The sequence below is a fragment of the Pristis pectinata genome, chromosome 21, assembly GCF_009764475.1.
Source record: "Pristis pectinata isolate sPriPec2 chromosome 21, sPriPec2.1.pri, whole genome shotgun sequence".
Taxonomy (NCBI): Eukaryota; Metazoa; Chordata; class Chondrichthyes; order Rhinopristiformes; family Pristidae; genus Pristis; species Pristis pectinata.
The window spans coordinates 24,194,461-24,217,977 of NC_067425.1; the positions used below are offsets into that span (position 1 = coordinate 24,194,461).

Consider the following 23,517-nt stretch of genomic DNA (forward strand, 5'->3'; position numbering starts at 1 on the left):
ATTGAGTTAGTACAGAGTGCATTGAGGTAGTACAGGTAAAAACAGTAACAGCACAGAGTAAAGTGTCACAGCTACAGAGAAAGTGCAGTGCAATAACGTGCAAGGTCACAACAGAACCCCAGGCAAGTTAAGATATGGGCAACAAGAGTGTGGGATTAGCTCAAGTTTTTTCAAAGAGGAGAATGGCCTGGAGACCACTTGTCTAGTCTAGAGATAGCAAAGGCATGATGAGTCGTTTAGCAGCAAATGAACTGAGATGGGATGTTAAAGGCAGCAGGTGCCAGAATGTAACGAAGAAGTGCAAATGTGGTCAGAGGGTCAACTATGACACCAAGACTGTGAGCTGTCTGGTCCAACCTCAGACAGTGCTGGAGAGAGGGATGGAATCAATGAAATTTGTGGAGAGGACTGAAGACAATGGGTTTGGTTTTCCCAAAAGTTTGGTGACTTTCCTGATCAGGAACCAAGGAGCACACAAATAAGTGAATGGGTCCGAGGGAAAGAGATCTGCTTTCCTTATCCTATACAGGGCTCCAGAAGACAGCAGTGTAGTTGATTTTTCTTATTGCCTCCTGAGTTCGGGAGCAAATAAGGGTGGACAATAAACGTTAGTATTGTCAGTGATGTTTGCATCCTGTAAATAAATGAAGGGGACATTTATGGAGCATTGTGCAAGGACTGTGACAAATATGAGACAGAAGAGTCAAAAGACACAGTGGTGAGATAGAAGGTATTATCTGTCTGCATATGTAAATTGCTAACCAGAAGTGACAATACCTCTCTGCCCACAAGAAGGCAATATTCCCTACGTTTAAAGGAACCTTAAACTCTTTATTTTTTCTGAGATTTTAGATCAATCTAGTGGGTCAGTCCAAACTCCCTATACTTTTGAAAGTGACCAAGTATGCAGAGGCCAAGGTAACTGAACAACATGTGCTGTTTGCTAATTACCTCACAATTTTGAGCTATTTCATACCACTATAAATTCTTGGAAAGCAGTCATCAGAATACATCTAAAGTTGAAGCATGATAGATTTACAAAACAAACAATTAACAAGCAAACAATTTAATAATGTTTTTATCGTTCCTTATTTTAAACAGAAAGTTTTCCATGCAACTGCTTGAGCAGACAAAATAATATGTTCTCTTTCTAAGAACAAATTGAATGCCATGAATGATAAGTGCACACACCATGAAGGTCATTTGGGCTTTGCATGACAGGATAAAATGAGTAATAGGGAACTAGCAACTGGTTTTATGTCTTCTTGTTTTTTTAACTCTGTTGAAATGAAAATCTCCCATAGTGGGTGGTCAAGATGAGGCAGAAAATGGGACAGAATTGCACTGTGCTACATTCCTGACCATTATCAGACTAGTCTGATTTCCTAATAACACTTAATAAGTACAGTCTTTTAAGGATAGAATATTGAAATAAAATGCAAATGCTAGAAATATTTATCTGTTGTGTTTTCCATAACTAGTCCCAGCCATACAACCCTGGAATCAAGTGTTGCAAAGGTAGTGGAGGGAAATATATATAGTTAAAGAGTTTTTTTAACCAGCTTTATCAATAGCTCAGAAGCTGCGCTAGAGTTGGCAGAGGTGGTGGGGGGGGGGGGGGGGGCGGTGGTGGGTGGGTGGCGGAGGCACCAGTTGCACCTATGTGGTAAGCAGAGATACAGCCGCATCCTGGGCATGTCACAATTTGAAAGTGGGAAAGTTTGGGCGGGTGTTTCTTCAGGGATCAGCCATGAGGAAGCTGAAAGAACAGGAGCTTGTTTCTCATTTGCTCTCCTGTGGGCTCCACAATCACCAACAGCACCCAGCAAAAGTGAAGAATGGAAAATAGACTCTTGTCAGCCCAAACAATTCAAACTCAGTGGAAGTTTGGAAGTTAGTACACATTTATATCCTAATTTCATTTGCTAACAGGTTTGATCACAATAGTGAGAACTAGGAAATGTTTTTATACATTCAATTTAACTATAAGAGGAATGGTCACCTAACTGTCTGGATGTACAGAATATGATTAACCACTTCATAACCATTCTGTGCTGTACAATCAAACTAAAATACATTCTCATGTGATTTAGTGAAGCAAGTGTCAGGGCAGACCTACCAGGGAGTCAGTGAATTTTAATAGTTTTACAGGTTAGTCAGACATGCTCTGAAGCAGTTTACTTGTACTTTGTCCTCATTACTCAAAAAAATTTTAAATTTCCTCTTCACGGGGGTTTCATAGTGGCTGAGGAAGTTATTGTAGTGAGCAGCTAAGTCCAAATAAACAGATGTAGTTTCAGCTTTTTGTTGAATTAGCTGATCTTAGCTCAGATGGGAAAGCAGCCACTGTAATTGGCCCCAGCGCCCGGGATTAGGAAGAACAAGACGGCATTGCAGCTCAGGTTGCTTTCTAGTGCCCCCTACTGGAATGTGCACCTGCACACACCGGGTGAGCACATAATTACCCCGGGTTTTGGAACCTCCTTGAAATCAAACAAATTGACAACTCTCACATATGAATAATGCCAATTGGACAAGGTATACAAACATTACTGGCATCACAGAATCTTCATTCCAGGAGGGACTGAAATTTTTGTGTAGTTGGTTATGATTCCTATTTCATTGACCTTATATAGGTGTATAAAATCATGGGGGGCATAGATAAGGTGAATGATCACAGTCTTTTTCCCAGGGAAGGGGAGTCCAAAACTAGAGAACACAGATTTAATGTGAGAGAAGAAATATTTAAAAGGGGCCTGAGGGGAAACTTTTTCAGAGAGAGGGTGGTGGGTATATGGAATGAGCTGCCAGAGGAAGCTATTTAAAACACATTTGGACAAGTACATGGGTAGAAAAGGTTGGGAAGGATATGGGCCAAACACAGGCAAATGGAAGTAGCTCGGATAGACAAGTTGGATAGACGGCATGGGCAAATTGGGCCGAAGGGTATTTTCCCTGCTGTATAACTCTATAACGTTTTTACATTACATTTTTTTTTCTCTTTGTAGACTTTTTAGTGCAGACACATTTTACAGGCCAGTAAGATATTTAAGAGCATCTTCAATGATGCATTCATGTTATATTTATCAGTGCTATTTTGCATTACATTAGAAAATGTGTAAATTTAAACCTGTCCATGATAATTATTATATACCTTTTGGAATTTTTCTGCATTATTCTTTTCAGCGCTGTGCTGTGCGTTTAAACCCATTACCTCAGTGTGCATAATTCTGATGGCTTTCATTAATTGGAATTAAAAGTGGCTACTCACAGTAATATGTGAAGAGGTAATCTTTTCTAATATATAACTTTATGCTCTGTGTCATGGTGCATGTACAACAGGTTACTTGTTCCCATGTCAACCCATCTGTGTTAGCTCATTGTGCTCCCCTTGAGAAAAGAAAGGCTGTGAGGGTCACAACTGACCTGGATTTTCAGGCAACAGCTGCTTCAGTTTTGCTTTACTCACTCACTGGATGTGAGCATCACCAGCAGAGCCAGCATTCATCGTCCATCCTTCACTGCCCTTGAACTAATGACTTGTGATGGCACTTAAGAGTCAACCATATGCTGCTATACCAGGTAAAGATGGCAGATTTCCAGGATATTAGATAACCAGACTGATGTTCATGGAATCCAGGATATTTTTACTGATAAAAGATTTTTTTTATTTTCGATTTACTTATTTAGTTAACTAAGTTCAAGTTTCCCATCAGTGGGATTTGAACATATCTCCAGATTATCAAAGGCTCTGGTTTACTGGTCCAACAACATAACCACCAATATTGCCCTGTGGTTTTAGCCGAAAGACACAAATGTATAAAGAAATTAATAGATACATTGTTAAAGATATCCAGGACAGCAGCTTCCTTAGGGAACCTACCAGTCTAGTTTTACAGACTAGTTGAATTCTCCTAAGAGTTTGAGATTAGACCTCCATGTGTAAATGTGTTGCCTAGATCAATCCCATCAAATACCTCAATAGTAAAGGATTCTACTTTCCAATTTTGAGATAATTGGCAAAAGAAATAGAGAGAAGGTGAGGAAAAATTTCTTCAGACAAGAATTTGATATGATTTGAAATATAATCTTCAGGGCTATGAGAAAAGAGTCAGGGTGTGAGATTATTTGTACAGCTCTTTTGAAAAACTGGCACAGCCACAAAAGACTAAGTGACCTGTTTTTGTGCTCTACAAATCTATATGGTTGTCCAATTTGTTTGGGACTTGCAACATCTTATCTCCCACAGTAAATACTCCATTTTAAGCAATTCTTGTAGTGCCATTATAAGCTAGTCTGCCATTCCATTATTCTTTCATCAGAAAGGCATATCTTTCAATGAATCTCTGGATTTCAATGTTACCTTTTATAACCACAGCTGATAATTATTGGGCAGTTTACTGGATACAAACTGAGCATTGTGACAATGCCCAAAACTCTAGAGGGGAGCTTGAACCTTCCGATCCCAGCTTTTTAGATATCTCTTATCAATCTGACACAGACCTTCGTCTGCTCACTTTATTAACACATCCTGTCCCCATGTTCCCACTTTCCATCTTTGTCCATTATTTCCACTATTGCTTTTCACCTTCTACTCAGGCAAACAAATCAAACTATTGCACTTGAAAAAACATCACTTCTAAGCATGCAACTTTAATGCAAGCATAATTTCAATGCAAGAAACAATCTGTGTGTCTCTTTTACTTCTTTGGCGCTCGGCTATTCTTGAGGTCCATCTCTGATGTGCCCTTTCCAACTAGCTTCTAACCTCACCCTTTTTCTTAAGTACCCCATGGGAAGAAAGTGGCAATTACAGCTGAATCTGAGAGGGATTTGATGCAAACTGCACCTCCTGTGCTGGGCAGACAGATACAGATTTAAGAGAAATATAAAGAGAATACACCTAATGTGAGAGAGAGATTGATTACAGTGAAAGAGATTGAGAAACAGAAGCAGCCAAATATAAAGCAAACCTCACAAACAGCCCAGAGGCAAAAAACACCAAATATAGTGATAAATGGACAGTACTTTTTTCCCAGAACCAGACAGCTTCATCTATTTATGCAGGAAATATTCTAAGTCTAGAATTCTGAAAACAAGGCTTATTGATGGAGTCACAGGAATGAAATGTATAAACCAATTTAAGTTTCAGCTAAATCAATAAATGGCAATTAAATTATTAGGTTGCTGATTTCTCTTTAACTCATAAATAATTGTTAATCAGCATAAATCAACAAAAGTAAAAATCAGAAAAATACTTGCATTTATCACATTAATTGTTATCATTTCAAAGCACTTTGCGATTAATAATTTTGGAAAGCAATAACTATCATTCTGCAGACAACTGTGGCAGACATTTTGTGCACAGTAATAAAATGAATGAGCATTTAATCTGTTTTTAATGAGGGAAGAATATTGCTCAATTCCATTAGATTTTAGATAATGATATATAGGATCGTTAACACCCACCTGTCAACCTCATTTAAAGGACAGCTGCTCTAACAATTCAACACTTCTTCCACTTAGCAATGAAGTATCAGAGAAGATCACAAGCCCAAGGACTTGAAATCATAATCTCCTTACTCAGAGTGAGAATTCTACTGACTGAGGCAAGCCAGCGTAAATCTGACACTTGCTAACTAGCTTAATTCATGAACCAGACAGATGAGTTTTTGTGGGTCCCACTGTGGCATAAGTTAGTTTGAATTCTTCCTCAACATTTAATTTAGATATTTGTGATGCTGCCTTATCAATATCACTTGCAGAACATTATAACCAGCCTGGACATCTATTACTCCATAAAGCAGCATTTATGAGTGTGCCCTACTTACATCATTCTTGATCACACCAAAACCAATTGAGATGTACCCCAAAAGACAAGGTCCAAAATTGCTTCCTGCTGGACTTCATTGTTCAGGTCTCTGATCTGTTCTTCCCCTGAATGCCCCAAAATAGACTTGGTTCAATAACCAAGCAACTGCAGCCTCCTAAGCCTTGACTGATGTACTACCCAGGAGCCTGAGGGCACGTACCACCAGGCTTAAGGACAGCTTCTACCCCACTGTGATAAGACTATTGAACGGTTCCCTTATACGATGAGATGGACTCTGACCCCACGATCTACCTTGTGACCTTGCACCTTATTGTCTACCTGCTCTGCACTTTCTCTGTAGCTGTGACACTTTATACTGTTATTGTTTTTACCTGTACGACCTCAATGCACTCTGTACTAACTCAATGTAACTGCACTGTGTAATGAATTGACCTGTATGATCGGTATGCAAGACAAGCTTTTCACTGTACCTCGGTACAAGTGACAATAATAAACCAACACCAATACCCTTATACAGCACCCTAGACAATGGCTGTATGTGGACCATTGATCAAGGATGACACTGCAGTGGGGCAATGAGGCTCTGCTTTCCACTTGGCTCCCTGAACAGTGATCAGAGCCAGGATCCTGGCAGATGTCGAGCCTCCTGAGTTCAGGATGCCCAAAGCTCACAGCTTCCTGGTCTCCAGATGGATATTTAGTGAGAAACTATCATGATTTTTTTTAAAGAACTGAAAATATTTGGAGAGAAATAGGAACAAACCTGCTAAGTGTTGCCTTGACACTTGCTAATAATTTGTTTCAGTACACAACCTATTTTGATGCACATCATTTTCGAGAGAACGCACATCTTTATTTATGTGTTTGCTGCCCGCCTCAGCTTTTTTAATCAAAATCTCACTTTTAACAAAAGATGTGGTGACTTTTGTTAAGCTAATACAATCATGTAAGGAAAGCATTCTTGGGTAATGGTGCTGCAAGCGCAGAGGAAAAATACTTGCTGAATTTCTCTGTGGACCGATGAATCTGGGGAGACCATTAACTCCAAAAACATGACTTGGTGCAGATGGGAAGGAAATCATATGTTCATAAATACCCTTCAAAGATCAATTGACTAACAAATTCTTTAAAATCAGATGTTCATGCAAAACCACCTGTGAGTGAAATATCACTGGCAAACAAAACATAGAACATAGAACAGTACAGGAACAGGAACAGGCCCTTCAGCCCATGATGTTGTGCTGAACTAATTAAGGTAATAACACCTAATCCCTTCTACCAGCGCATGATCCATATCCTTCCAATCTCTGCATATTCATGTGCCTATCTAAGGGCCTCTTAAATGTCTCTATTATATCTGCCTCCACCACCACCCCTGACAGCACATTCCAGGCACCCACCACTCTCTGTGTTAAAAAACCTGCCCCACACATCTCCTTTGAATTTTCCCCCTCTCACCTTAAATGCATGCCCTCTAGTATTAGACATTTCAACCCTGGGAAAAAGATATCAGCTCTCTACTCCATCTATGTCTCTCATAATTTTATAAACTTCTATCATAAGACATAGAATTATGGTGCAGTGAATTCTGAGTCAAGTGTACCACAGGCTCTGCATATCACAAAGGTTTTTGTGATATTTCTACAGTTCTGGCAGAAAGAGAACTCACAAATAAACTACAGGGAGTATAACCTCTCCACTCATGAACAGAGAAAGCAGCCACTTCTCTCCAAGGTTTCCATTAGTTAACCTCAGCCATTGCAGATGGTGGGACAGCTATGTGAATGAGGAGTGAACGCTTGATTTGACCCCATCTACAATGCCCTTCCAATAGTCAAACAGTCTGCCAGAACTTAATGCCAGGCTCAGACATAGACCATAAGTACTAGTGAAAGGTACAAATACCTAGAGGTTGTTTAGTGCCTCCAAAAGATATGTTAATTAGACAGTTCATGGATGTTTTATTTAAGGGATTGCTTCTGGGAAGTGAAGCAGGTCCAAGGATTTGTGTAATGCTGACATGCTTTGTGCACTCAAGCCCTTTCCGTCACTTGCTCTGCTATGGCAGAGCACACAAGTGAATCCAGTTAAATCCTGGACTGGATCTAATAGGGGGCGGGAGAGTTGGTGTGATGGTCGCTGGGAAGAGATGCTCAGAGGGGCATAGAGGGAAGTCAGGTATCATAAATACAAGCAGGATCAGTGAATGTGTGGAGGAGGGGGCTGTTGGGGGTGTGCGTGGAGTACAATTGGAAATGGGGTGTAGACATGGTGGTCAGGGGTAACCACTGGTATCCGGGGTTTGAAGTTGGTTGTCAAGGGCTGAGTTTGACAGTCATGGAAAATGGCTTGATAGTTGGGAGGATTTGGTTTGTTAGTGGGGGGAGGCTTGGTTGATGGGATGGTAGGATTGGTAATGGGGCAGTTGGGGGGGGATAATCAATGGTGCGATTGGTGATTGGGGATGTGACTGGTGGTCTGAATGCAAGATTGTTTGTAGATATAGTGATTGGTTCAGTGATCGGTGATGTAAAATTCTTTGGGACTGGTCAAGAGGGCTTGGATGTTGAAAGGGTGGGGTCAGGAGGATGGTGACCTCACTGAGGCTGGTGGTCAGTGGGTGGATTATGGTTGGATCAGCTGATCAGTAGGTGGGAGGGAGAAGATTGCAAACTTGGTGAATGTTGGGTGGGGTCCTCAATGGATGGTGGGTGGGAGGGGTGTGGTAGACAAGTTTGGACCTTAATGAAGACTCTTCTGAGTTGGGTGTTCAGTGCCAATGTGGGTCCTGCTCACATGCTCAGAGAGGACTCCTTACTGAAGTAGGCTCAGCAGGCACCATAAAGGGTTGCTTCTTCACAGACCATGTGGAATAAGTACTCAAGCACATGCTACACATTTGGACACCACTGCATGCATCCAGGGTCCTCCTCCTGTCCATGTCAGATGCACAGGGGGACAGGAATGAACGTCAAAGGCCATGCACTTCAAGTGAAAGCCCTCAATTTTCAATAATGATTCAATTTTCTTTGAAATTGGAACCAAGTGATGTATAAAAATGTAGTTTCTACATTATCCAATTTCTAGGCAAGGAGATTTCCACTGGTAAGGTAAAGTGGAAAACAGACAGAGCATTGACAGAATTAAATATATTGCAAGTGGTAATCTTATGAAAGGAATCTTAACTCAGTATATTCAACAGGGTTCGACAGTTCCTTGGATCACATACAGTAAATAAGTTGGCACTGGTGTATGGTGAATTAGCCTTCTTACTCTATCTGTTCAAAGATTAATGAATCTTGTTCTACAAAAGGAGGTCATTATCTCTTGCTCTCTCCATTCTTCCCTCTCTTTTAATCCATTTTTCAAAGAGCTATCCAATTACATGCAGACATATGAACACATGAATTATGAGTAGAGTTAGACCACTTGGTCCCTCAAGTCTGCTATACTATTTAATAAGATCTTGGTTGATCTAATCATAACCTCAGCTCTACATTCTTGTCTACCTGTTGTACCTTTCACCTCTTCCTCATCAAAAATTTATAAGCCTCTGCTTTAAAAATACTCAAAGTTTCTGCTTCCACTGCTCTTTAAGAGAGTTCTAAAAACTCATTACCCTCAAAGAAAACAAAATTGCCATCTCTCTGTCTTAAATGGATGATCTCTTATTTTCAAATAGTGACCCCCAAGTTCTAGATTCTCTGTCAAGTGGAAACATCATCTCTACATTCACTTGTCAAGACGCCTCGCTCTTTCAATCACGTCCCCTCTCACTCTTCTGTCCCTCTCTTCCATTCTGACCTCACAGGCCTACAGTTTTCTTCCCTTCAACAATACTTCCAAGTCCTTTGTGAAAGTTACCATTGCATCTGCTACCATCAACATTTCGAGCAATGAATTGCACATAATAATCACCTGCTGCTTTAAAAATTGCATTTTCTTAATAGATTTTTTTCTAGTTACCTTAAATCAATTTCCTTTCATTACTGACCCTTTATCTAGTGGAAACTTTATTAGGAACCTTCATGATTTTGAACAACTCTATTTAATCTCCTCTTAATGAACTCTCTTCTAAATGAAGCATCCCAGATTTTCTATTCTCTTCACATAACTTAAGTCCCTCAACTCTGATGCCAATCTAGTAAATCTCCTCTGTGAATATATTTTGCTGGAGCAGCTGATTTGTGAGAGTAGTTCTTCACATATATCATTTACAAACTAACACCTACTGTAGCCAAAAGAACAATTGAAATATTGGAGGCTGACTTTTAAATTGATCATATTTGTACAATAATCACTCATGTTGCTTGAATGCATTGAAGTGTAGCTATCCATAGAAATGTAACTATCTATAACAACACACACACACATAGATAGATAGATAGATAGATAGATAGATAGATAGATAGATAGATAGATAGATAGATAGATAGATAGATAGATAGATAGATAGATAGATAGATAGATAGATAGATAGATAGATAGATAGATAGATAGATAGATAGATAGATAGATAGATAGATAGATAGATATAGTGATTTTAAGAAACTTCATCCCAGTTGCATTGATAAAAGAATTAAGGACTATACAAAAGGTTCAAAGCAAAAAATCCTACAGATGTTGGAAATCTTACATTAAAACCGAGAATGCTGGCAATACTCAGCAGGTCAGGCAGCATCTGAGGAGAGAGAAACAGAGTTAATGTTTCAGGTCCATGATCTTTTATCAGAAATAGGAGAAATGAGAAATCAAACATGTTTTAAGTTGCACAGAATGGGGAAAGGGTGGAGAAAACAAAGGGAATGTTTGTGATATAGTGGAGACCAAGAGATATTGGGTGAAACACAGTAGCGGTGCTGCCTGAGAGAGGGTGATGAAGGCTGGTCACTTGCATCTGCTCTGTCCATAGGAGATGCAAGTAGAAGAAGATGAATGAAGAAAGAAAAATCATGCTGGAATTATGGAATACAAGTAAGTGCAGCTGCTGGAAATCTAAGTACTGGTAACCCCGTGTTACAGGAGGGTGGGGTTGTGTTCCTAGAAGCAGTCTGTGTCACCATTTTCAGTAATGAGGAGGCACATAATCTACACCTGTGTCAAGAAATGCAAGTTGGAAAAAAAATAATTCTGTGTTTATTTATTTTTTGTTTTTATTTCACATAAATTCCGTGAGAGTGAATTTTTAAACTGTCTCTCAGATTTTGTGGTAGTGATTTGTGAATTCCGTAAGGGCGAGTTTCCATTTCTCGAACTGCCATAATGCGGGGGTACACTGTGGAAGAAAATGTTGGAAATCACCAGCAAGGTAGACAACATCTGTGGACAGAGGAAACGGTTGATGATCTTTCATCAGTTCTGATACTAACTGGGGAGGCAGATTATCAGAAGTTGTCAAATTCAGTGTTGAGTCCTGAAGGTTGTAACATGTCCAGTCAGAGGATGAGTTACTGTTCCTCCAGTTTACATTGGGCTTTGCTTGAACGGTACAAGAGACCAAATACAAGAGGAGTCTGAGTAGGACTGGAATGGATGATTAAAGTGACAGTCCTTACGGACAGAGGAAGGTACTCTACAAAGTTATCATCTGATCAGTGTCTGCTTTCCCCAATGCAGACTATATCATGAGCACTGGATGCATTGCACCAAGGTGGAAAGTTATAAACCTGTAACATTAACTCAATTATTCCAATTCTGGTCGCCTCACTATAGGAAGGATGTGGAAGCGTTGGAAAGGGTGCAGAGGAGATTTACCAGGATGCTGCCTGGATTGCAGAGTATGAATTATGAGGAGAGACTAATGGAGCTAGGGCTTTACTCATTGGAGAGAAGGAGGATGAGTGGAGACATGATAGAGGTGTACAAAATATTAAGAGGAATAGATAGAGCAGACAGCCAGCGCCTCTTTCCCAGGGCACCAATGCTCAATATAAGAGGGCATGGCTTTAAAGTAATGGGTGGGAAGTTCAAGGGAGATAACAGAGGGAGGTTTTTCACCCAGAGAGTGGTTGATGCATGGAATGCGCTGCCTGGGGTGGTGGTGGAGGCTGATACGTTGGTCAAGTTCAAGAGCTTGTTAGATAAGCACATAGAGGAATTTAAAATAGGGGGATATGTGGGAGGAAGGGGTTAGTTAGTCTTAGGCGTGGTTTAAAGGTCAGCACAACATGTTGGGCCGAAGGGCCTGTATTGTGCTGTATTGTTCTATGGTTCTATGGTTTATCCTCTCTCTGCAGATGCTGCCTATCCTGAAGGATTTTTCCAGCATTTTGTGTTTTGCTACAAAAAAGGCTGGTCGAAAAAGTAGGTTTTAGGAAGGCCCTTAATGGTGGAAAGGCAGAAGATGTTAGAGAAGCAACTAAAAATTTGCAGCTAAACAACGGAAGGTACATCAGGCAGCACAGGGCACAGCAGGTAGTGCTGCAGCCTCACAACTCCAGCTGACCCAGTTCAATTCTGACCTTTGGTGTTGTCATTAAGGAGTATGCATATTCTTCCTGTAACCACGTGGGTTTGCCCTGAGTGTTCCAGTTTCCTCCCACATTACAAGGATGTGCTGGATGGTCACTGTAAATTGTCCCTAGTGTAGGTGGGTAGTAGAACAATCAGGAAGAAGTTGATGGGCATGTGTGAGACAGAACAGGCTGCCGGGAATAAATGGGGGAATTGGATTGCTCTGAGAACTGGCATGGACTCGATGGGCAAAATGGCCTCCTTTGATGTTCTAAAAAAGATTAAAATAATGATATGACTGGTGGGAGGAGAACAGGAGGACCATGTAATTGTAGTTAATTTCTGGAAGTGGTGGCAATCGGGAAGGGCAGGATTAAGACCATGTACTGACTTACACATAAGGATCCTTGGGAATGAGCTACAAGAGGAGTGCTGTGCGTGGGGGAGTAGAGGAGGGAAGCTGGATGCATATAGAGCAAATTGGAAGACTTTGGGGAGAGATTGAGGAAAAAAAGACAAAGTATATATGAAGCAGTTTCTGATTTGTATCATGAATATCCTACAATTCACCCTGTTTATTCCTTGATCTCTTGTGCTTGGTGCTTTGGAAGGCAGTGATCATTCTGTTACCTGGTCATCAGAGAAGCCAGTTTGCCACTGGCTATTGGTGTGAACCTTGAGAGTGAGCATCACTACATGCCTGGATTGTACCTGACATGATTCACAGAGACATGGAAGAAAATTCTTCATTTAGTTAATACATCTTCAATGTGTGCCGGACACTCTTTGATACAGTTTAAGGCAGTTCACAGGACCCATATGTCAAAAGATAAGCTAGCCCATTTATATCACCATATAAACCCTGTATGTGACAGATGTAAATCGAGTGTGGCTTCTTTGACACATATGTTTTGGTCCTGTCCTCTTTTGGAAAAATATTGGAAAGACATTTTTAACATTATTTCAAGTGTATTGAAGATTGATTTACAACCTCACCCTATCACTGAAATTTTTGGATTACCAAGGATAGAGTCTGGCCATTTATCTGCTTCCACTAACCGTATGATTGCCTTTGTTACGTTAATGGTCAAACGATCCATTTTGCTTAAATGGAAGGATCCAATACCCCCTACTACTTTTCAATGGTTCTCTCAAACTATATCATGTTTAAACTTGGAACAAATTAGGAGTGGTACTGTTGATCCTTCGCTTAAATTTGAAGATATTTGGAGTCCATTTATTCAATATTTTCACATGATATAGATCTCCTTTCAATAACTTTTCAATTTAGAGGAATGGAGTTGACGACATATTGCTCTGTTTCTACTGAGAAATTTCAGTCCAGTCTTTTTTTTTGTTTTTTTTTTGTTTTTTTTGAAATGTTTCTGTTTTGTTTAGTTTGGTTTGATACATTGTTTCTAATTTTTCTTATTGATTTGTTTTTTCTTTTCTTTTTATATATAATAAATCTTTTTCTTTCCTTTCCTCTATATTATATTCATTTACTAAGAGATCGTTGGATCTACAGATTTTTTATATTTTATTGTTCTTTATGATTATCTATGCCATGATTGTTCTCCTGATCTCTTTGTACTACATGTACAAATATTGATGTTATATATTAATCTGTATTAATTTGAAAACTAATAAAAAGATTGAAAAAGGGAAAGAAACAAGTCATAAGATGCAGAGAAAAGGGAAGAGAAAGACAGAATAAATGGAGAGGTGACAAGTAAAAAGGGAGGGGAGAATAAGTGTCAAAAGGCAGCTTAGTGCAAGGTAAATCGAGTTGGTAGAGAAACAAAAGATGGACCTGGAGGGACACCTAAGTGTAAACGGTTTTGATTATTATCAGAATGGTATATATGTATATATACAGGATGCTGTGGTCTGTTTTGTTAAAATATGAGGTGCTGTTCCTCGCAAGTAAAGCCAATATTTATTTGTTTTTATTTTAGATTTCCAGCATCCACAGTGCTTTGCTAGATCAGCTAATGAACCTTAAAGCAGGGACTGAACAAAGGACTTCTCTATTTTGCAAGGTTTAGCTACTCGCTGAGACAGGTGAAATTGGCTTGGCACAGCACAGCCAGACCATTACAGCTGTAATTGTAATAACTGTAATTGTGGCTGTATTCTTCTGCCACCTTGATGCCAGCTTGTTTGAACATTTATGGTATGTCCCTAGAACTTAGTGCAATACAAGGTATGATGTTGAAAATTCAGTGATCAGCACTTACTAAAGGAACACTGAGTGTCCTAAGGTGAGAGATATTGTGCCGTAAAAATGTTGCTTTTGGCCAAAGCAGAAAGGTTTCCAAATACCAAGGAACATGAAACTGAAGTCAAAAGACTAATGTGCAGAAAAAAGTACTTTGAACATCAACAACAAAAGATCTATTTGAATTAGGAGCAGGGTAAGGCTACTTGGCCCCTCGAGCTTTCTCCACCATTCAATAAGATCATGGCTGATCTGACTGTACCTCAAAAGATAAACCATTTTAGAGAGGAGAGTATGATCCGGTTACTTAAAGGATTTCTTTGAAGTTCCAAAAGCTAACAGGAGGAAAGAGTGGGCAGAGCTGGTTAGGTTAATCTGAAGCCAAATTTCTTGGCCCTTGCAGTCTACGTGTAAATAAGCATTTGCAGTCGTAAAGAAATTAGGTTAAAAGCTGAACAGGAAAAAAAAGTGAGAACCTCAGGACCTAATGATTACTTAATATGTGCCTTTTGGAAACATTATGATAAATTAGGTCTCCCTTTGGCATTTTAACATGTTGTACTCTCTGCAAATATTAAGCGTGAAAGGAGAGAAATTGACTTTAGTGACCAGCAGTTAAACTGGCCACTGTCAAAATGGGTAAAAGGACATTAGTATTCTGTCTGTGCAGAGCAAATATGACAGGAGTGCTCAGTCACATGTGAATTTCTTCTGCAGTGTTTCAGTTTCTTGCTCTTTCCTCATTCTCTTGCTTAATATTCTTATATAATATTCTTCTTTGTTAAACAATTATCCAGTTTGAACACCAGAATAACACAATTTGGACAATGACTTCTATGTATTTAATGCTAATCCTTAAATCATTTTTTTCTACTTTTACTTGCATTCAAACAAAGCAACTTAACTATATTTACTTTACTTATCCCTTTTATTATTCTGAACACATCTATCAAATCCACACATCCCCTCCCCTTCACTTTCACAGTGTGAGTGAATCACCACTAGTTGCTCCAGCCTTCGGTCTTTCCTTCAAGTACCTGGTAATCCTGTGCTACACTTTCTCCCGGGTTGTTGTATTGTTTCTGCTGTCAGAAGCCCAAAGTGACACACAGTGTGCAAGATATAACAGTCTTGGATTTGTGATAAATCCTTGGCTTTTGTAGTTAAGTCTTCTTGGCATAAATGTAGAAAGTCTCAGTTGTTTCCTTAATTATTTCATATTAAGTACTTGCAATAACTTTTAAGAAGTAAAAATAAAATGCTGGAAACACTCAGCAGGTCAGGCAGAATCTGTGGATAGAGAGGCAGAGATAATGTTTGAAGACCCTTTGTCAGAACTGGGAAACAGAGAAAACAAATTAGATTTAAATTGCAGAGACGTGAGAGAAAGACAAAAAGGCATGTCTCTGACGTGGCGCGTCCAGGGTTGCGCTGGGGATAAGCTGTAGATGAAGTCTTCTGGGTGATAGTTTAATGAAGGAAGTTCAAGAAAAAGAACACAAACAAAGAACTGTGAAATGTAGAACTCGGCATCAGAGAAATTTCATTCTGTCCTATCCATCCCTCCCCTACCCTCACTGCAATCTAAAACCTGTTTTCCCTTTTTCCCAATTCTAACTAAGAGTCTTTGACCTGAACATTAACTCAGTTTCCCTTTCTGTAGATGCTGCCTGATCTGCTGAATGTTTCCAGCACAATGCAGTTTTTTTTTTGATTTTTATGTACTTTTAAGTAGGTTGTAAAGTATAAACATGTTTTCCAGCGTTGTACTTATGAGCCACTCAGCCAGCCTTGCTCAACAACTGTTTATGTCCTCCTGTAGTCTACTGCATTCATCCTGGCAGTTTGCATTAGTAAATTATTTCTATTGGTAGATGACTTAAAGACGGGAGATCGCAATGAACTGCAAAATAAGGTGATTTATAGAAACAAGCAACAGAAGGTGAACTTTATGCTCTCAGGCAGATCTCACCGCTGCCTTTCAGGAGCTAGAATCCATTTTACTTTTATTAATACTAATTGTCATTCCTTATACTTCGCTATGAATGTTTATTGCAAAAATGTAGATCATACAATCTCTCTTCCCTGCAATTACACAGTGACATAAGAACTTCCACCAGGTAGGGTAGGTAAACAAATTGAAACCAATAGTGTAGTCACAGAAGACATCGAGTGCCTCACTCCCATATGTACAACCCAGATTTCCATGACACACAGAACAATTACTTATTGTCATTGAGTCTGAATTCAGGTGCACATATTTTAAGTGAAGCCACCACTTCAACCCCGCCATTTGGTCAATTGCCAATCTCTGGGAAATCTGCAAGTGATGACAGAGAAATGCTCAAATAAAACCAGTTAATGCACTCGTATCAGCATGTTTCAAAAATGGGAGTACTGTTAATCCTGGAGAAAATAAACCTTTAGATAAATCAACAGCTGGCTGCTGAAATATGGATTTTAAGAGCCACTTTAATTTTTAATTTAACTAATTTGTTTTATATTACTTCTTGGGCTCAAACATGAAACAAACACTTCTCTAAATGTGACTCTCCAAAGTCATCAACCTATTTTAATCTGCAGATACACGTACATCCAATATTGGGAGAAATTGACATCAAATTGACTCTAACCATCAATTTCCATTCTTTCCACCCAGATCCATTTGTCAGTTACCAGCTCTACATATGAATCTACAATTCCAATTAAGATCAGTGAAACACTTCCATGCCAACACAAAAATTGTAACGTTACAGACTGGATATTAGTCCAGGGACTGAGAAGGAATGGGGATGTTAATTTAAGGTTGGAAACATGCAGACATTTTGAAGCACATTACTTCTCTAGCTTTATTTTTTCTGCAGATTCCCAAGTCCACCATCAGCCTGATGGACCAGCTGGAGGTCTCATGAACAAGAACTCCCACAGAATAGGGATACAAACTGGCTGAGCTGTGCACTCACAGAGAGAGCAGATGAATTTCAGGGAAATACTCCTCCTGGGCTTCAAGCAGTGCTGTAAAGTTATTTGCCTGTGGATTCAGCCCTTCTCTTCTGACCTGACAAGTATTTCCCAGGCATGGGAAACCCAGCCACCAATGGTTAAAAATGGAATTACTTTGAAAATGAAGATGCATAACATCACTAAAATACTTAAGCAACCAACATGGCTTCTGCCACCAGATGGTTGTTGAACTCATCTCACAACTCCACTGAAAGTGGGTGAGACTGGGTTTACGGTGAATTTCAGAACTTTAGTTCTTCTTCCTCCTGCCCAAGCCTGACGCAAACACTTCTGCGGGTTAAAATTTCTTCTGAACTCACACCAAAACGCAGATTATAGACACAAATAAATTATTGAAAACTATATGCTTCTTTCATCACTGTCAAAAATAAAACTATGATAAGGCCAATTTGATGGCCATGGAATTACATTTTCTACAAAATCATAGAGCACGTTAAGCTACCCATTGCTATTCCTTGAAAGAGTTACCTAATTAGTCTCTGTCTCCTATGATTTCCCCATGGCCTCTGCAATGTTTCCTTTTGAAAGATATATCCAATTTCCTTCTGAAAGTTAGTATTGAGTGTCTTTTGACTGTTGTTTCAGGGAGTGCATACCAGATCATAACAGCTCACTGCATTTTAAAAAATCTCCTCTCTGGTTCTTTTGCCAATTATCTTAAAATCTGTGTCCTCTGGTTACCAACCCTTCTGCTAATTGGTGTTATTTTCAGTGAGTTATTGCCAGTGCTAAAACAACACTCCTCAGAAAGTCTTCATAGCTAATTTGTTAAGGACATGATGACATTTGGAAAAAAAAATTGGCCTGTTTTCTGAATTGCTGGAGTTGAATAACTTATTCTTAAGTTGCAGAAGACAGTCACAGGCTTTCAATGACATTCTGAGCATCTTTGCCAAAGGAAATCAATTTTCCCCGATATTATCTTGTCTTGTTAGATGCAGGACATGGTGACTAATGGTTGACTTGTAACCACACACTATCTGCCCTCCCCGGCTGAAATGATGATAGTAAATACATGAGTACCATTGTGTCCATGGAAACAGCACACTTCCATGAGCGACTCTTCACTAAGGAGCTCTTAATCATAATACGTGCAGAAGTGCCTAATGCTTACTCTAGGGTCATTTATGCCACAATCAGAAATTTGCTGTTCAACAACTTCAATAAAACTCCAAGATTGAAACTAACTTTCACACCTTGGGGTAGATTTTGACTTTGTTTAATAGTGTAAAATGGTGTCAGTGGAAAAGAAACCTACTTTATTTGAAATCAATGGAAATTGGAAATAGTTGAAATACACAGAGGAATGCTGATTTTCCAGCAGGCTCAAGAACAGCTTCTATCTTGCTGTTATAAGACTCCTGAATGGATCTCTTGTACAATAAAGATGAACTCGTGATCTCTCGATCTACCTCATCGTGGACCTTGCACTTTATTTATCTGCCTGCACTGCACTTTCTCTGCCACTGTAACACTATATTCTGCATTCTGTTATTGCTTTTCCTTTTGTACTACCTCAATGTACTTATGTTTAAAATAATCTGTCTGGATGGCATGCAAACAAAGCTTTTCACTATATCTCAGTACATGTGAGAATAATAAACCAATTACCAGTTACTGTCCATTTTGCATTATGATAGAATCATTACTATCTACCCCATTAAACCTAGCCCACATTGCTGTGTTTATATGTGAATTACCACATTTTTTGTTAATATAGTATCTATCCTACAAACACCTGTATGACAAAAATAGTGGAGCTCCAACTGAATAAATTAAGTCTAGAATCACAGCACAAATTGATCTTGTGGGCAGCAACATCCTGACGGCAAGTACTACTGTATTTTGTCACATCATTATGTTGATACTACATTTTAGAAGTACAGCCTTGTGCAGAATTTTCAGTGGAGAGGAGTTACAAAATGGCTCAATTGTGTGGATCTATTGGTGTGTGTTCTTGAAGATGTAACAGAGAAATTAACTGAGTGGCCTGCAGCTGAGGCAGCAACAGCTCAGGTTGCATTCATGGGCTTGTCATGGCAAAGGAAAGGATAGTGGTACTGGGATGGCAATGGGAAGAGAGGAAGAGAGGAAGAGGCTGAACCATTGGCTAGGATCTTTGAGTCCTCGTTGTCCACGGGGATGGTACCGGAGGATTGGAGGGTGGCGAATGTTGTCCCCTTATTCAAAAAAGGTAGTAGGGATGGTCCAGGGAATTACAGACCAGTGAGTCTTACATCTGTAGTGGGTAGGCTGCTAGAAAGGACTCTAAGAGATAGGATCTATGATCATTTAGAGGATCATGGACTGATTAGGGACAGCCAGCATGGATTTGTGAAGGGAAGATCTTGCCTCACTAGCCTGATACGGTTCTTTGAGGAGGTGACCAGGAAGATTGATGAGGGTAGTGCAGTAGACGTGGTCTACATGAGTTTTAGTAAGGCGTTTGACAAGGTTCCGCTTGGTAGGCTTCTTCAGAAGGTCAGAGGCCAAGGGATCCAGGGAGGCTTGGCCGGGTGGATTCAGAATTGGCTTTCCTGTAGAAAGCAGAGGGTTGTGGTGGAGCGAGTGCATTCGAATTGGAAGGCTGTGACTAGTGGTGTCCTGCAGGGATCGGTTCTGAGACCTCTACTTTTTGTGATATTTATTAATGACTTAGATGAGGGGGTGGAAGGGTGGCTTAGCAAGTTTGCAGATGACACAAAGATCAGTGGTGTTGTGGATAGTGTGGAGGGCTGTCGAAGCTTACAGAAGGATATTGATAGGATGCAGAGCTGGGCTGACGAGTGGCAGATGGAGTTCAATCCAGAGAAGTGTGAGGTGGTACACCTTGGAAGGACAAACTCCAAGGCAGAATACAAGGTAAATGGCAGGATTCTGGGCAGTGTAGAGGAGCAGAGGGGCCTGGGGGTTCATATCCACAGATCACTGAAAGTTGCCACACAGGTGGATATGGTAGTTAAGAAAGCTTATGGGATGTTAGCTTTCATAAGTCGTGGGATCGAGTTTAAGAGCCGCGAACTAATGATGCAGCTTTACAAAACTCTGGTTAGACCACACTTGGAGTACTGTGTCCAGTTCTGGTCGCCTCATTATAGGAAGGATGTGGAGGCATTGGAGAGGGTGCAGAGGAGATTTACCAGGATGCTGCCTGGATTAGAGAGTATGGATTATGAGGAGAGACTAAAGGAGCTAGGGCTTTACTCATTGGAGAGAAGGAGGATGAGGGGAGACATGATAGAGGTATACAAAATATTATGAGGAATAGATAGAGTGGACAGCCAGCGCCTCTTTCCCAGGGCACCAATGCTCAATACAAGAGGGCATGGCTTTAAGGTAATGGGGGGAAGTTCAAGGGAGACGTCAGAGGGAGGTTTTTCACCCAGAGAGTGGTTGGTGCATGGAATGTGCTGCCTGGGGTGGTGGTGGAGGCTGATACGTTGATCAAGTTCAAGAAATTGTTAGATAAGCATATGGAGAAATTTAAGATAGAGGGATATGTGGGAGGAAGGGGTTAGATAGTCTTAGGAGTGGTTTGAAGGTTGGCACAACATGGTGGGCCAAAGGGCCTGTATTGTGCTGTATTGTTCTATGGTTAACAGTGGGCCTATAGAAATGAAGAATCAGACGTGCCTGTTACAGGATAACCTCCAGATATTTAGGTCTTGAATTTCGGATTGTTCATCTGTCCAGTAAAGTCAAGCACGGTTCACACTTGTAAGTAGGCCCTGACATGATCTTTTACCATTGTGGAACTGGTCTCAAGCAAACCACATCTGCAGTTCTCAGGTGAGGTACACTAACCCCATTTTATCATCTGAGTTCTTGACATGTGGAATACACAAGACAGCGCTTCCTCCATAAGGATAAGGACCCATACACCATTCTTGACAGTGCCTTCAGCAGAGAATAAACATCTTTAAAATTCAGCAGCTTGGCAGAGCATGCCTCCTTAGAGCAGACAAGATTGTGAAATCCAAGAAAAATGTTCAAAATAATGAGATATTTTGAAAGAGTGATAGAGAAAAGCTATTTCCTTTGATAAATCACCAGTTGTAACAATTTTTTTAACTTGGCAGAAGAGCTAGAAAAAAATATATGGAGAGAAGCTTCTTTGCACTGGGACACATTAACTGTCAGAGTGGCTTAAGTAGACTCCATAGAAACTTCCTAACTGCAACTGGCATGCACTTAAGAGATTGTGAAGAAAAGAATTGGGATGTGGAGGTAAATTAGGCACCTCTTTTAAAAATGTAACATACACGACGCAGTGAATGGGCTCATTTTGTGTTGTAAGTTCCTTTGCTGCAACATTTGAACATTTGCAAGTAGTTCTGCACTATGGTGTCACTGGCAGCTCACCGTTCAACTCACAAGTCATTCCAATTACCTCAGCTAGGTTGCCGGTGATCTACTGAATAATTTCTGTAAGTCATCCCTGGAGACCAGGAGCTAGTGAGTAACATCTCTTTGCAATCACATTGGATTCACTGCCATAAAAATTATTACCATTTTTTTCATGATAAGTGTATGTCCATAGCAAATTCTGGCAGCTTGTCACCATTCCACAAAGGGTGTGCTTTCCACTAAGCTAAGCAGCAGAATGAACAAGATGCTGGAATAAATGAATGGCTTTTACTAACACTACCAGATGTCAAATAGTAATTACAGAAGAAAAATCAATGCAGTGCCTTAAACTGCCACAAACAAGACAGGCAAATTTTTACCAGCTTTTGTTAACCATTATTCTAAAATCTAAAATTATAAAATGGCATTAAACAAAAAGTGAGTAACAGCACCATTTTCATTCCACTAATCTTCCTCTTTATACTTCATAAGTACACAGATTACCAGCCAGACCTCACTTCCCCATGTTCTTTGTTGTTATTAGTGAAACAATAAATAATATCTTTATAAATGTGTTTGAAATGTTATAAGCAGTAAATATGTCAAACCCTGCTCAGAATTTTAGCTAAAGATATAGCTTACTTATATGTATGTGTAGAATGATTAACTTGCCAAAATTAAAGTTAACCCTTAAGGGTTTACAAATGGATTAATTTGCTTTATGTTGCTTCAGAGAAACTGATCATTATCACCTTGACTATCATATCACCTATATGCACCATTTTATAAAAGAGCATACTTTTGACTGCAAATATATACATCTAATTTTACTTCATTGGGTGTAAGTCAATCACTGCTTTACTCCACAACACTATGTTATAAACCACTGTGAACATACACCTTCTGTATTTGATTTCACTGTCAAGCAGAACTCGTTGCTATGTTACACTGCACCAGATTTTTAATATGCAGAAAGTCCTGCCTGTTACCGCAAAGCATCAAATCAAATAAACTTCTTACCTGCCAGAATATCGAGTCTATTGTGCTGCCGTGAAAACCTTCTCGCGCTTCAGACGACAAAAGTTTAGGACCGAGTATTGTCATAAATTCATCAAAATCCACTTGCCCATCACCTGTGACACAAAAAGGGATACACAATCATCCTTGCTGAAGCTCCTCTTTCGACAACACTTACTTTAGCGTAATTAAGGTGTGTAATATCATTTATTGAGGTTTCCTCAAGTCACCTGCCCTTGCATCAGAGTCACCGCAATTCATTATCTGTCCACTCCTCTTCATGAGAGAGGGCAAAATTAGAAACAGGCAGGGAAAATGGTAAGAGAGAAAGAGGAAAAGTGCATATGAAATACATTTGCATTGCAACCGTTTTGATGCTGGCAGGTCCTTTGAGTTCTTTCTATGTGCATTTGCCAACAATGGGTCGTCATCCAATGAATTATCAATTCACAGTGACCTTCAATCTGGAAAGAACTGGTATTACCAAGCGCAGTATGAGGGGGTAAAGACATCGAAACAACTGAGCTCAGTTGTCATGTATTGCCAAATCAGTCTCAGGAAAGTAGATTTCCTGACCCTGTGAAAGACAAGGATGAGTTGGATGGAAACTTCATTAATTTTG

At 39.8% G+C, this 23,517-nt stretch overlaps 1 protein-coding gene across 1 annotated transcript in view; it reads right to left on the reverse strand.

The window, feature by feature from the left end:
• caln1 (calneuron 1) overlaps positions 1-23,517 on the reverse strand; it is a 276,804-nt gene that overhangs the window by 203,343 nt on the left and 49,944 nt on the right. Inside the window, exon 4 of the mRNA XM_052035670.1 lies at positions 22,899-23,011. Within this exon, the coding sequence (XP_051891630.1) occupies positions 22,899-23,011 (113 nt within the window). The remainder of the gene's footprint in view (positions 1-22,898; positions 23,012-23,517) is intronic.